The sequence below is a fragment of the Trifolium pratense genome, linkage group LG2 (assembly GCF_020283565.1).
Source record: "Trifolium pratense cultivar HEN17-A07 linkage group LG2, ARS_RC_1.1, whole genome shotgun sequence".
Classification (NCBI taxonomy): domain Eukaryota; kingdom Viridiplantae; phylum Streptophyta; class Magnoliopsida; order Fabales; family Fabaceae; genus Trifolium; species Trifolium pratense.
In genome coordinates, this window is record NC_060060.1 from 58,365,081 (window position 1) to 58,379,116 (window position 14,036).

At 33.4% G+C, this 14,036-nt stretch overlaps 1 protein-coding gene across 1 annotated transcript; it reads right to left on the reverse strand.

Annotated features, from left to right (window-relative positions):
* Nucleotides 1-205: 205 nt before the first annotated feature.
* On the reverse strand, nucleotides 206-4,998 carry LOC123906019 (transmembrane 9 superfamily member 3-like). The gene is made up of 7 exons (XM_045955846.1): nucleotides 4,517-4,998; nucleotides 4,265-4,305; nucleotides 2,759-3,341; nucleotides 2,489-2,626; nucleotides 2,216-2,372; nucleotides 1,647-2,131; nucleotides 206-701 (listed from the first exon to the last, which is right to left on the reverse strand). The coding sequence occupies exons 1-7, from the start codon at nucleotides 4,663-4,665 to the stop codon at nucleotides 482-484; spliced, it is 1,773 nt and encodes a 590-aa protein (XP_045811802.1). The 5' UTR covers nucleotides 4,666-4,998; the 3' UTR covers nucleotides 206-481.
* Between the last annotated feature and the right edge of the window lie 9,038 nt (nucleotides 4,999-14,036).

A 14,036-nucleotide genomic window follows, 5' to 3' on the forward strand; every position in this document is an offset into this window, starting at 1 on the left:
GTTCTAAGGCCCAGCAAGGCTGGAGGGTTGCCCAGATACTGACCAAAATTGTTGGCATTTTTAGGGGTTAGTTTATGACAAAACTAAAATTTTTGTTTGACTATTTATATATTATGTCACATGTGAAATTTTGCAAGCTCTATAATAATTCTGGCTCCGCCACTGACCGTAGCTAACTATTATTCATCTAATCTCACCACTGTAATTTCTGTGGAACTTTTAACATAAACTTGAAAACTGACAAGAGTTACATTCAAATAGACCAAAAAAATAAAATATTTGAGAGTTTCGTTAAAGATATGGTAGTACAGACGTTATCTCCAAAAAGTACCCTTTGTGATCTAACAAGTTGCTCCGGAAGCTACAAACCCACCCAACCCAGCTTCCCTTATAGTACACAGAACTGCAAAATTACTATAATTTTCTACAGAATGCCTATGAAATGAAGACAATAACTCTAGAGGACTTGAGAGGAAAATGTCTACTCGCACTTGATGGATCGGTATATGTGACGGACAAAGAACAATGCAGCACGGAATCCAACAGTTCCAAGCATCAAGAAGAAACCATAGCATATGCAGGCCATGTATCCAAAGAAAAATGAGGTCTGCATGAATCCAGACATATCGGAGCGTGCATAGTAGTAATACAGACAATAGGCATAGATAAATAATCCAGTTGAACCACCGCAAAGGAATGATCTGTAAGGAAATAAGAAAACAGTGATTAAGTGTGCAGATCATAAAATTTTACTTTAACTCAAAGTCTCATGTGATTCATTTTGAAAATGCACATCACAAAAATCAAAAGGTCAAAAGAATATGATAATAATGAATAAAGAAATGCATAAAAGCAGGAATGCTTGCACTATAGAGAACCATTTTTTCTTAAGGAATGGTGGCACCAAGTTCCAGATATAGAAAACCTAAATGGGAATGGAACCATGAAAGCAAGATGATTTATCCTTCTTGTTCATGAGTCACAGTCATACACACTAAAAACTATTAATGAAGAATCGGCCAACACAGTTATGAAGTCCGAAAGTTTGAAATAACTTGTCAAAACATTAGACTTCATTTACTTTGTGAAAACATTTTCTATTTTTATTTTCTAAAATTTTATTTAATTTTAATTGCTAACATGGAGATAATAGACTCTTGAAGTGAACAACTGTATGTATTTTATGAAAATGTCAAAAAATTGTTTTCATTATTTCAAAAAAGCATCACTCCTAGCTAGCATTTCATCTCCTCTCCATCAAATGATTCTCACCACGAGTCTCGCATCTTCTAATTAGCAAGTTAAAATGTACACATTTAAAAAAAATGAAAAATAGAAAATGTTTTCACAAGTTCATGAAAATGTACACAATATTGTCATTTTCAAGTTCATGAATTTTGATTTATCATCGCAACTCATTTTAAGTGGGAAAGTGTTATATGAAAGAGGTAAAAAACAAGTATCTTCATATTTCATATTTACTACTTAATCGAACATTGATCAACTACACTAGGTATATCATCAAAGAGATTCCTAATAGAAAAATCAGTTCACTGTTAAATGCTAATCCTAGCCATGAGGACTATAAACATAAACCATATGAACTGGTGCAAGAAAAAAATTAATGATACATAGTGATTTCATACCTCCACCACCATTCATGATCTTCAGCAGCAAGCTGGAAGTATGTCAATGCCACAGTAATGAAAGCAGTAACAATCAAGAGAATGATGAAGACAATAAACAGAATACTGTAGATTGTGTATATTCTGTGACCCCAAACACTGGCAAATATATAATAAAGTTCGATGTATATAGCACTGAAAGGCAAAAATCCTGCCATTGCCATTTGAGGAATTGTTCCCCGGTACCATGGCAAAGGTGGAATCTCTCTTGGATATTTAGTTGTGCGCACGGGAGCTTGGAATTCAGCCTTGCTGTTCTTCCCAGCAATTCCTCCCAATACAAGTAGAGGAGACGTAACAAGTGTCCATATGAGAACAATAACGACAATTGTTCCGAATGGGAGAGCAGCAGTAGCATTGTAGACAATTGCAACAGTGTTCAAAAAGCAAAATGTAAGAAATAGAGGTCCGCAGAAAAGACATCCGGTCAATATCAGATTCCGAACCTGTCATGAAAAGCACAACAATGAAACCATTAATGACTGAAAACAGATTCATGTTAATTGCAGAGAAGATTCGCAAATAAATACCCAGTTTGATCCTTCCAGTTGACAATAGAATGAGGTAGCAGTATAGCCAGCAATTCCTGAAGTGAGTGCATATATGACAACTAGTGCAGTGAATAGAGCACCTCGGTTGTACGGATAAAATACACCAACAAGTGCTAATATGAATATGAACACGGTACTGCATAGCAAATAAATACATTTTATTGAGATTAATTAATGCTAAAAATATCACAACTTAGTCTTCCTGAAATGAGCTCCATAATTGAGAAATTTCGATGGGCTAGAGAAACTCACAGAGTAAACAGTTGGGTACCGGATCCAAGGGCAGCTGCAAAAACAGACTTGAACTTGGGGAACCTAAAAACATCACCGTGGATGTATTTCCAACCAGTCTCTTCCTGATCCTCTGCAGTCTCCTCATCATGTGCATACCTATTTAGAAGCCAAACAGGGACAATATTTATAGCTCAGCAAAAGAATAAACATTTAGAAAATTGCCTAGCTTTATCACATTCAATGATTCAATGAAATGTGAAAAACACAGATAGCACAAAAGCTTCTTACTTGACAAAGTCGTTCTTAAGGACCCGCATCAAAATAGTTGCAAGGAAACCAGTCAATAGGAGGACTGTGACGCAGGAATTGATAATTGAGAACCAGTGGATTTCTAAATGATGGGGCAGTGATGACGACTGAGAGTACTTGTCCATCCTCTTCTCAAAGGGAGTGTTAGTCTCCTTCCATTTCACAGTATAGAAAAACTCCGCTTCAACTTCATTATCTTCTGTAACATCCACAAGGGCATTCTGATCCGTTCTCACATTGATCTCAATAACACGATCCTTGTTATAAAATATATCAAAATGGATGTGTTTGTAAAGATAGTATCTATAATCACTAGGATCCTTCCCTTCCTTATCAACCTTCCCTATGAAACCCCAAATAGGCAAATCATCATAATACATCTGAAAGTAGTAGTCCTTACGCACAGCAGACCGAAACTTGCCCACATCTTCCTTCGTAAGGGTCTTCTTGCAAACAGACAGAGAGTCCTTGTCCCGTTGGAACTCAAGCTGATAAGGAGCACTAACCAAACGATCCCCATTCAACACTTCACCTAGTGCTTCCTTCTTCTCTTTCAAATGATCTACAAATCAAACCCGCACAAATTCAAATCCCCCTAACAAAATGTCTCAAAATACGAACACAATCGAAATTTTGCTCTTCCAAAGTTAGAGAGATAAAAATCGAGTCATTTCTTAACTATTGATAAGAAAATCAGTTGTGGTATTTTGGCAAGTATACTGGCTGCAGTCGCGCAATCATGTTGCATATCTGGACCATCCAATCTTAATCAAATGGTCCATGTTTTAACTTCGTGATTCTAATCTATTTTGCAAAGTTGGAATACAAGCTCTCCGATTCTAAAGTCATGTGACTGTAAATGCAGCATTTTTCTAACCAAAGGGAATCCGGGTCCGATATTTTAAATCATTTGCATCGAATATTATCAACCTTTGATTTCTTATCATTAATATCGAAGTTTTAAAAAACCTTCATTGACCTCGATTTTGGTCATCACATGTTTTAAAAAACTGCCATTGACCTCAATTTTGAGCATCACCATCAAGGTTTAAAAACTACCTTTTACCTCGATTATAGCCATAACATCAATGTTCAATATTTTAAAACATTTGCACCTAATACTATCCTTTAATTTTGCTTATCCTTACATTAATATTGAGATTTAAAAAAAACCTGTCATTGAAAGCAATTTCGAGCATCACATCAAGGATTTAAGAAACCATCATTGACCTCGATTTAGCTCGACAAATCAAGGTTTTCGATGTTTTGGCAGCAAAATCAAACCTTTATGTCTCCACAACTACAATCTCAACTGTATTTAACCGCAATTGCACCAGATCAACCGTATTTAACCGCAATTTTCCGCAATAAAACAATAGTAACATAACTATAACTTAAAATTAAAACCTTGAATAACCACGATTCAAAATTAAAACCTCAAATTAACATAACATTACTAATAAGAGAATTGAAGAAAAAACCAACCTGGTACACAGAATGGTAGATCAAAATAACGATACGTCTCACTGAAGAAAATTAAAAAAAACAAAATCAATACATCAACACATTAACAACAAATCAAATAGTACATTACTAATTAATTATCAAACAAAAAATATAACAATGATGAAAATTATGAATTCAATGAATCTAGAAATAATTAAGAAAATTGAAAACAGATCCAGCACGTGCAATGCGCGTGAACAACGGATCGGAAGAGTAACAAACTGTAACTACCTCGGATTATGAAAAGGACCAACTTTGTTAGCGAAAAGAGGAACAAGATCTCCTTCTTTGTAACGATGATCTGATGAATCAGATCTGACGGTGGAAAAGAGAGAAGAAATTATGAAGGCGATGATGAATAGTGGATTCATCTTCGCCATTAATGGTTGCAAAATTAGTTCAAAGGAGAAATTGAAGATAATGAATGATGATGGAAATGAAATGAGTCAAGTGAAAGTGAAGAAAGAAGAAAGGTCAAAGAGAGAGCGAGGGGGGGGGGGGGGGTGTATATAGGAAGAAATATGAGAATGGAGTGTGTTGATAATAAAGAGGAGATGGGAAAAGAAAAGAAGAAGGTGAAGATGAGTTTTAGTGAAGTGACGTAGACTCACCGCCTCACTCTTATGTGTATGCTTCACCCATTATTTGCTTGTACTTATTAAGATTGACCATTAATTAATTTATTTATGAAATAAATAGTGTAAAATTAGTTTATAGGTGTGTTTAATAATATAATGACATACATACGTCTAATAATATATTTGACGTTATTGTAAAAAAAAAAAAAAAAAGAAAACGAAAAACAAACTATCTAAAAAAGAAAGTCCCACAAGCATTAGATAGCAGGGGAAGATTCATTTCATCTGGGGATCAAATATAGGAGAAAATATCTCAGGATTGGCAGCTCCAAATTTTGCAAGGTAGTCAGCGCATGCATTGTCCTCTTGAAAAGTGTGAACTATATGGATCCTCCAATCTCTAGCAAGATACTCTTTTATATATGTTATAAAGAATAGCTGCATAGTAATGTCAAGCATTAACAGGTTCTGATATCAACTTGATTGCCACCTTGGAGTCTGAGTAACACCACAATTCTGTGATCCCAAACTCCCATGCCATGACTAAGCCATAGTAGATAGCCAAAAGCTCTGCGTGAAGTATGTTAGAGAAACCTATGTTTCTAGCAAAACCATGAATCCACACGCCATCATTGTTTCGAATTAAGCCCCCAAAACCTGAGATGCCAGGATTTCCACGTTACCCACTTAGTTTCTGGAACTGTAGCTTGCTTAAAGAAGCATTTAAACAACAAATGCGCATAATTTTCCGTCCACATCCTAAGAGAAATCGGAGACACTAACCCATTTGCTAAGCACAAGAGATTCCTGACGCGTTATAACCACCAAACTGCAGCTAAAAACATAAAGACAGACTTGCCATCGTATGTTTTGTTTATAAATAAATGATGTGTTATATTTATTAAATGATGTTGTAGTTCAGTGTGTGTAAAATAATTATAGGTACACAAAAATTAAACTCTTTAGTTATACAATTTTTTCTAAGTGGTAAATACTATATAAAACTTATGCAAATAATTGTGAGATCCTTCAGTGAAAATGATTTTTTTTTACGAAAAAACAACGATATTCATTCATTCAAATATGCAGAGTACATCAATCAAAACCATTACATATTCAAATTCGCTAAAATCTAAAAAGGATGAACTTGCGAACAAACCCACAGCATTCGAGTTATTAGCATTAAACGGCTCAAATGTCTACAAATATGACAAAGCGCCTACAATTGATATAATAAAATCCAAGTGTCCGGAATAGTCATGCATCCGGATCTGCAATGTTGACGACTCTAAAATCATTGAAGACGAGATAACAAACAACTTCGCACTAAGACGGGAATAAAACAACACCAGACGAAGAAATCATAATGGAAAAACTCAAATGAAACCTAAAATTATGTGTAAATCACTTATTAAATTAAAAATAAAAAATAAAAAACAATCAAGAAATGATATTAACGTTTTAAATATAGATTTTTTTTTACGAAAGGTAATGGTGTGTTTGTTTAAGATTTAAAAAAAATGATGATTTTGTTTTGAAAATATTTAATGATTCTTTTTAAGAGATTTTTAAAAAAAAAATCTAAAACTATTTTTTGTTTGTTTACTATCATAAAAGAAATTAAATTAAATGTGAAGCTCCTACAGTCAGGTTCCAAAGTTTTTATAAAAATAGATTCTAGAAAATGATTACCTATTAGGATAAGCTTTTCATTTTGAGGTTAAACTAATTTTTTTTTTTAAAAATGATTTTCTAAAAATCTATAACAAACACTATTAAAATGATAAAATAAATTTTTTTAAGAAATAAATAGATCTTTTCTTAAAAAATATATAAGACAAATGGACCCTTAATGTGTCTTTTTTATGCAAAACAATTTAAGTGAATTGGGTTGTTGATGTCATTAGAATTAGGACACAAAGTTTGTATACTCATGAGAGAGATGATTCTCTCAAGTTGAAAAAAAAATTGAGGAAATAATGTTGCCTTAGATTATAAATGTAGAACAATATTTATATTTAAAATAAATGAAAAAAAATTGATTGATGGTTGTGATGTGAAAATTGAGAGAAAAAAATTGAGAGGATCTATTCTCGTATACTCATAGTGGGAGTTGACCTCACATCTTTAAATGATGAGTCGTCTACTTATCAACTGGACTAATCTCTATAAACAAACTTATATATGTTGAAGTATCAATAGATGGTTGAAGATTTGTATATGACGTTGGTCGGTTTGGCTAAGTAATGAACATTATTATTGTAAACTCTACATGAGAGTTGAAAACTTGAAATGAGAGATCAAAATGAATTTCTTACATCTATGAATTATGAATCTAAAATTTGAAACATCGTTAACAACATCAATTATATTGCTATCAACAATTTGTCTAAGAAATGATGTTATCAATTCTCTCTAACAAAGACTTTAACACTTATCATGTGAGTTTAACCTACAAAGAATCTTCTATTTTAGTGTCATTGTTTTAAAACAGAACATACAAGATATCAAAATCAACAAATAAACATATTTTAAGCAAACACCATTCACATTAAGACATTAAGACAGGTCTAAATTGGGTTATTGCTTCAGCATAAACAGGGTCACTGAATCCAGTGAGCTGAAGAATGTCTAGTTATAGCTTTGGGTTCATGTAAGTGTGTCTAGTTATATATATGTGACTATATTAGGTATATATATGTGACTATATTTAAATTAGTTGTAGCTTTGGGTTGCCATAGACAAGCCTCACTATGTTATGGATAATGTGACTATATTTAAATTAGTTGTAGCTTTGGGTTCATGTAAGTGTGTCTAGTTATATATATGTGACTATATTTAAGTTAGTTGAATAGCTTTGGGTTCATGAGTTCATCTGCATGTAAGTGTGTCTAGTTGTATATATTATTCTGGTGTGTAACATGCAAATGTGCCTAGTTATCTTCTTTTTGCATGTAAGTGGCTAGGGAGCTTTTTGTAGTGTTCTTTTGGTGTGTTGGCCTGTTGTTTATAATCCTAGAAAAAATGGCAGATGCAACATTGAATTTCATTTTGGTTTGTTGTAACTGTGTTTGTTTGTGGAAGCACTAGTAGAAAAATGACTTTTGGTTTGGAGATACCACTACCGGTATGTGAATACCAGTAGTGAAATACATTTGACCAAAGGATTCCACTACTGATATTTTTAAAACGGTAGTGGAAAGTTCAGAGACAAGGGATTTCACTACCGGCTTTGCTAAATCCGTAGTGGAAAGTAGACACGGTGGCAATGTCGTAATTACGTACAAATTTGTTTTAATTATCTTCCACTACCGATCTAGGATTTACCGGTAGTGGAATCCTAATAGTGTTATTATTTTTTTCATATTCCCACTTTTCACTACCGATCTAGGATTCACCGGTAGTGGAATCCTAATAGTGTTATTATATTTTTCATATTGTCATTTTCATTCCCAATTTTCATACGCGTTCAATCTCCCTCCCACTGCAAACTCTCCATTCTCAATCGTCCCAAGTTCTTCCAAATCGTCCCAAGTTCTTCAAATCAAACACTCCAATTTCCCAATCATTCTCCAATCTCTCCATTCTCCATTCTCCATTCTCCATTCTCCAATCTCTCCAATTTCATTCGGTTTCATTCTCCAAACCCTAGAATGCTTGAATCGCCTCCAAATTTCTTCGTTTTTATTCGGTAAAGGTATGAATAAATCAAACTTCCTCCAAATTTCATTCGTTTTCGTTTTCATTCATTTTCATTCTTGTTCATTCGTTTTCATTCGCTTGGGTTTTCATTCGTTTTCATTCACGTCGTTTTCGTGGGTCTGTGATGTTCATTTCTGTGTGGGTCTGTGTTTTTTTGTGTGGGTTTTCATTCTTCTTCTGCTTGATGGCTTGATGATGAGAATGTCAATATAAAAATACAAATTTGCATGAGATTTGGAAGTCTGTGTAGGTCTGTGTAGGTCACTTTAGCATGAGATTTAATGAAAAGTAAAAAGATATATGGTCATTTCTGTTTATGATATTTATTTTGCTGCTATTTTGATTATTTTTTACTTCATAGATGATATGTAATGTTTTAAACCAAGCCATGTTTTGCTGCTATTTTGCTGCTATTATATCAGATTTTATTGTTGAAGCTAAACTCCAAATAGGCAAGAAAATTCAAATAACCAAGCCATGTTTTAATGTCAAAGTGTGATTCAAAATTCGTTATGTTGCTGCACATGAGGGTGTTAGGTATAAGCAAGTATATAGAAGTCACTCATGTTAACCTTGTGCTTAATATATTCAAGGTATATAGAAGTCACTCAAGTTATAGTGCTTAATATATTCAAGGTTGGCTAAGGAGTGAAAATATGGAGTTAGAATAGTGCTTAATATCTCTGCCATATAATATACTTACTCAAGGTGACCAAGTTTGATGTAGTTAGAATAGTAAGGGAAAATATGGAGATGGTCAAGAGGGTTTTGGTATGAGCCTAAGATAGCTGAGTAGTGTCTCTCCAAATACCCTTCAGCTTCACCACATAGCCTTATAAGATGGGATCTTTTTTCTTGCAAATACCCTTCAGCTCCGGCTTCAAGAAAACATACAACTTGGCCATGGGCAGGGGTCAATATTTATGGCCAATTGTATAAACATACAACTTGTTTTGATATTAACTAAGTTGTATAAACATATTTATAAAATTATCAATGCTTGTGCTGTGCAGGGGTTGCTGTGTTAGGCGGTGATTGCTGCTCCTGCGTTAGGCGGTGATTGCTGCTCCTGCGTGTTGCTTGTGCTGTGCAGGGGCTGGTGTTGCTCTTTTTTGGTGTTGTCATCTTTGTTTGAAGTTAGAAGGTTCAATCACGGTCTCATCGACAGGTACCGATTCTATTTCAAAACATAGAAGCTATAGGCTATGAATTTTTATTAAAATAGAATGCATAATCTAGTCATTCTGTTATAGGCTATGAATTTTTATTAAAATAGGGCGAGAGAATGTTTCGCAATAGTAACAACCTAGTCATTCCTTTAACTTAGAATGCATAAATTTCGAAACGTAGGTATGGACCGTAGTTGGATGAGAGCTAATCGATTAAGTACTGAGTACAGACATGGAGTGATGGAATTTCTACAGTTTGCGGAAAGTAATGCTGAACTAGAACGTCCTCCTCCTGAATTTCCTCCACTTTTTCTATGCAAAAGGAAGTCGTTCTCCTGCACCGGTAGCAGAGGCTCAAGATAACATGGACGATGTTCAGAAATTGTTAATCATGGTTCTGAAAAGGGGTGATGATCATTTGGATGTAGAATTAATTCATTGTTCAATGTGTACTAATTTTCTCATGTCTTGCAAGTGTATAAGAGAGTTGTTGGTGGGTTCTATTTGGCTCGACATGAGTACTCTAAGTGTTTGGTGCTCGTAAGTGTACTTTCTTATTTTCTGAACATTGTTGGTGATGCTGGGAAAAAAAGTGATCAGAGAATATCTCAAAGTAAATGCAAGAAATACATCCAGCATAAGTTACAAAATGAAAAGAAAGAGTGTCAATTATTACCATTTAACCATGTGTAAGTTTGTATGAATTTGTGTATTTTTTTAATACTTATTTATTTTTTATAACTCATAGTTATTAACAATATAATACTGTTCTTCCACGCACGCGTACAGAGGACATTGGCAGTTGATAATACTTTGTCCAAAGATAAATACCGTGGTTGTTATTTGTTCACTACATTGGAAACTTAATCCAATAATGGAGAAAATTGTTTCAAGGTAATTAAGTTTATACTTTAGGGGTTTTGGTTATATACTATAAACATAAATTATTACAAATTTTATATGATTTTATGCGGCTTTTTTTTCTTATGAATTAGTGTTTTTACGGTTGATCAAATGGCGAATGGCAATAGAAAGAACAATACCGTATGGCTTTATCCACAAGTAAGTGTGGTATTCTAACTTTATATATATTTACTTTTTTGATAAGTAAGTGTGGTATTTTTTGATCAAATGTTACTATATATAATTTGTAGGCGAGGAAACAATATAATTCAAATGACTGTGGATACTATGTAATGAAAAATATGTTGGACATTGTCACTGCTAAGATAACTGATTCTTGGATGGAGGTAATAATTTTTATTTTTTATACATCAATAATTTTTTATAACCGAGTCAAGAATAGTTTTATATTATTATTTACTTATTGTAGGTATTTAATGACCCAAAAGAGTTAACAGCTGAGGAGATGTATGAATTGCGATTACGTTGGTCAACATATTTTTTGGAGTTATTGGAGGGTTAAGATTTATCTGGTGAGTTATAGAATAGTTAATTATTTGAACTTTGGTATTAGAATTGGTATTTTTGTGATGGAATTGGTATTTTATGAAGGATTGGTATTTTACAATTGGTATTTTAGGAATTGGTATTTTAGGATTGGTATTTTAGGAATTGGTATTTTAGGACTGTTTATCAGGTGATGGAATTGGTATTTTAGGATGTGCATACTGTTCTAGAGTTTTGATTTTTCATATTAATATGCAGGCACAGGAAGCTACAAAAAAACGAAAAAAAAAAAAAAAAAAACTAACATACCACTACTGATATTTATAACAATCAGTAGTGAAAACTAACATACCACTACGGGTATTTGTAATTACCCGTAGTGGAATCCTCAATTCTAAAAAAAAAAATGGAATAGCATACATACCACTACCGGTATTTACAAATACCGGTAGTGGAATCCCAGATTCTAAAAAAATGAAAACCATACATACCACTACCGGTATTTGTAAATACCGGTAGTGGAATCCCAGACTCTAAAAAAAAAAAAAATGAAAACTATACATACCACTACCGGTATTTACAAATACCGGTAGTGGAATCCCAGACTCTAAAAAAAAAAATGAAAACCATACATACCACTACGGATATTGAAAATACCCGTAGTGGAATCTCATACATACCACTACCGGTATTTGTAAAAACCGTCGTGGAATCCTCATAAATTTAATTAATAATACAGTAGAAACCTGACATACCACGACGGGTATAAAAAGACCCGTCGTGGAAAGTATTGACTTACAACGACGAGTGTGTTTACTACCGGCCGCGGCCAGTAGTGGAATCCCTATTTGGCCGGTAGTGGAATCCCCTTTCTGCACTAGTGAAGCTTTGTCAAATATTTTAACTAATTAAATTGTTATTTTTATTTTCAGCCTGACGTTGCAAGTGAGCCTGATTCACCGTTTAATGCAAGAGGATCAAGTGGTGGAAGCAATATCTGATGCAAGATTATAATTAGAATTATTACATATTATAGTTTTATCAAACAACATTTTGTTGGGTTATTTTAACATTTGTTTTTGATTTGAAAGGGTGGTCAAGAGTTATATTAAATCTATATTTTGTGAGGATGAATTTTATGATATTATGAATTGTTAAGTTACATTTGATATTAGACAATATTTATATATTTATGTTGTTTTGAACCAAGTTTATGTCATTATGGTTATATATTATATATTTATTTGGAATATGAGTGAAATAACTTATTATATGCTTACAATATATATATTAAAAACTAAAAATAAATGTTCATGAAAGTATAAAAAATTAAATATAAAAACAAAATCCAGTATTGGTTTTACGGAGGTTAAAATCTCCTAGAAAATAAATATTTTAAATTCAACCAACAAAGATTTTCTGGAGGTTAAGAATTCCCAGAAATTAAAGAAACTAAACTGTGGGGGTTTTCGCGAACTGCCGCAAGTAAGTAAATAACCGCCGCAACTATGCTATGGCAACCTATTACGCGGCAGTTTGAAAAAATCCCAGAAAACATATTGCGGAGGTTGGAAACCCCCACTAAATAGGTACAAAACCGCCGCAAAAATGCGCTTTTTTTTGTAGTGGTTTGACTAAAATCAACAGAGGACGTCGCTGAAATTTCTTGACGAATATTGTATTTATAAACACAGTGACACATAAGTAATTTTAATTCACGTAAGAGAATTTTAGAATATAATGTGTACTTTTAACTTGTATCACAAGGCAGAATTTCAATAAAAATGAGTGAAAAATTTATTTAAGTTGCAAGTTATATAGTTTGTACTTTGACTATCTTGCATATTAAGTTTTGTTTATGCATTAAGAAAAAAATATCATGAATCGGTAGAATCATGATTTTTTTTTTTAAGAATGGTAGAATAATGATTTTTTCTACCTTATAATTTAGATACTTGCGTGCAATGACTTTCCCAAATATTTATTGTTTTTTGATATCAGACATTATTTTGTCCAATTTCATTTTAAATACTCTACAAACAATATTTGGTCGGTGTGATGCAGTAAGATCCCTTGAAGATTCCTATTATTGTTTCAGTTTGCTGATGGGTCGGCAAATTTGTTAAACTTGGGCCTAAGAACCAAAAATCCATACCGACCCATTTAGTTATTATAAACTCCTCATTTTGTTAAAAACATCTAATCAAGGCTTTTTCTAACATGCACAAGCAACTCATATGGTGCATGGTGCACAAGTTTCGAATAACATTATAATGAATACGAATTTTACAAAATCGACCGTTGGATTGAAAGATTATATCATATAGATCATCCATAGAAATTTTTAGAAAAATCGAAAATAATTTGATATGTTATTGAGACCCATCAAAATTAACGGTTTATGAGTTTTTATTAAATACCGTTAATTTTGATGGGTCTCAATAACATATGAAATGATTTTCAATTTTTCTAAATATTTCTATAGATGATCTATATGATATAATTTTTCAATCCAATGGTCAATTTTGTAAAATTCGTATTCGTTATAATGTTATTCGAGACTTGTGCATCATGCACCACATAAGTCACTTGTGCATGTTAGACTTGGCCTCTAATCAAATGGTAACAATTGAATAATATGACAAAAACCTAGCCGCCTCACAGAAACCACTTCTCTCTCCTCTATTCTTCGTTTCCTCTCTGTCGTTCTGATGTAGACCTACTGGTGGTGGTGCGACGAGCGGAATTGGCACTTAGCACCACCGCTTCCCGTGTCTTCCGTCAACCAGACTTCGTTTTTCGTGGTTGATGTTGGCGGTTGATGGTGTTACCGGGGAGAGCATCGCAGTTTCCGACAGAGGGGGTTCACTGTTTTTGTTTCCGGCAGAGTTC

Coding starts and splice junctions, on each gene's coding strand:
- LOC123906019 (XM_045955846.1), bottom strand. CDS start 4,665: ATGGCGAAGATGAATCCACTATTCATCATCGCCTTCATAATTTCTTCT. Junction 4,306..4,516: donor GGTCCTTTTCATAATCCGAG/GTAGTTACAGTT, acceptor AATTTTCTTCAG/TGAGACGTATCGTTATTTTG. Junction 702..1,646: donor GATCATGAATGGTGGTGGAG/GTATGAAATCAC, acceptor ATTTCCTTACAG/ATCATTCCTTTGCGGTGGTT.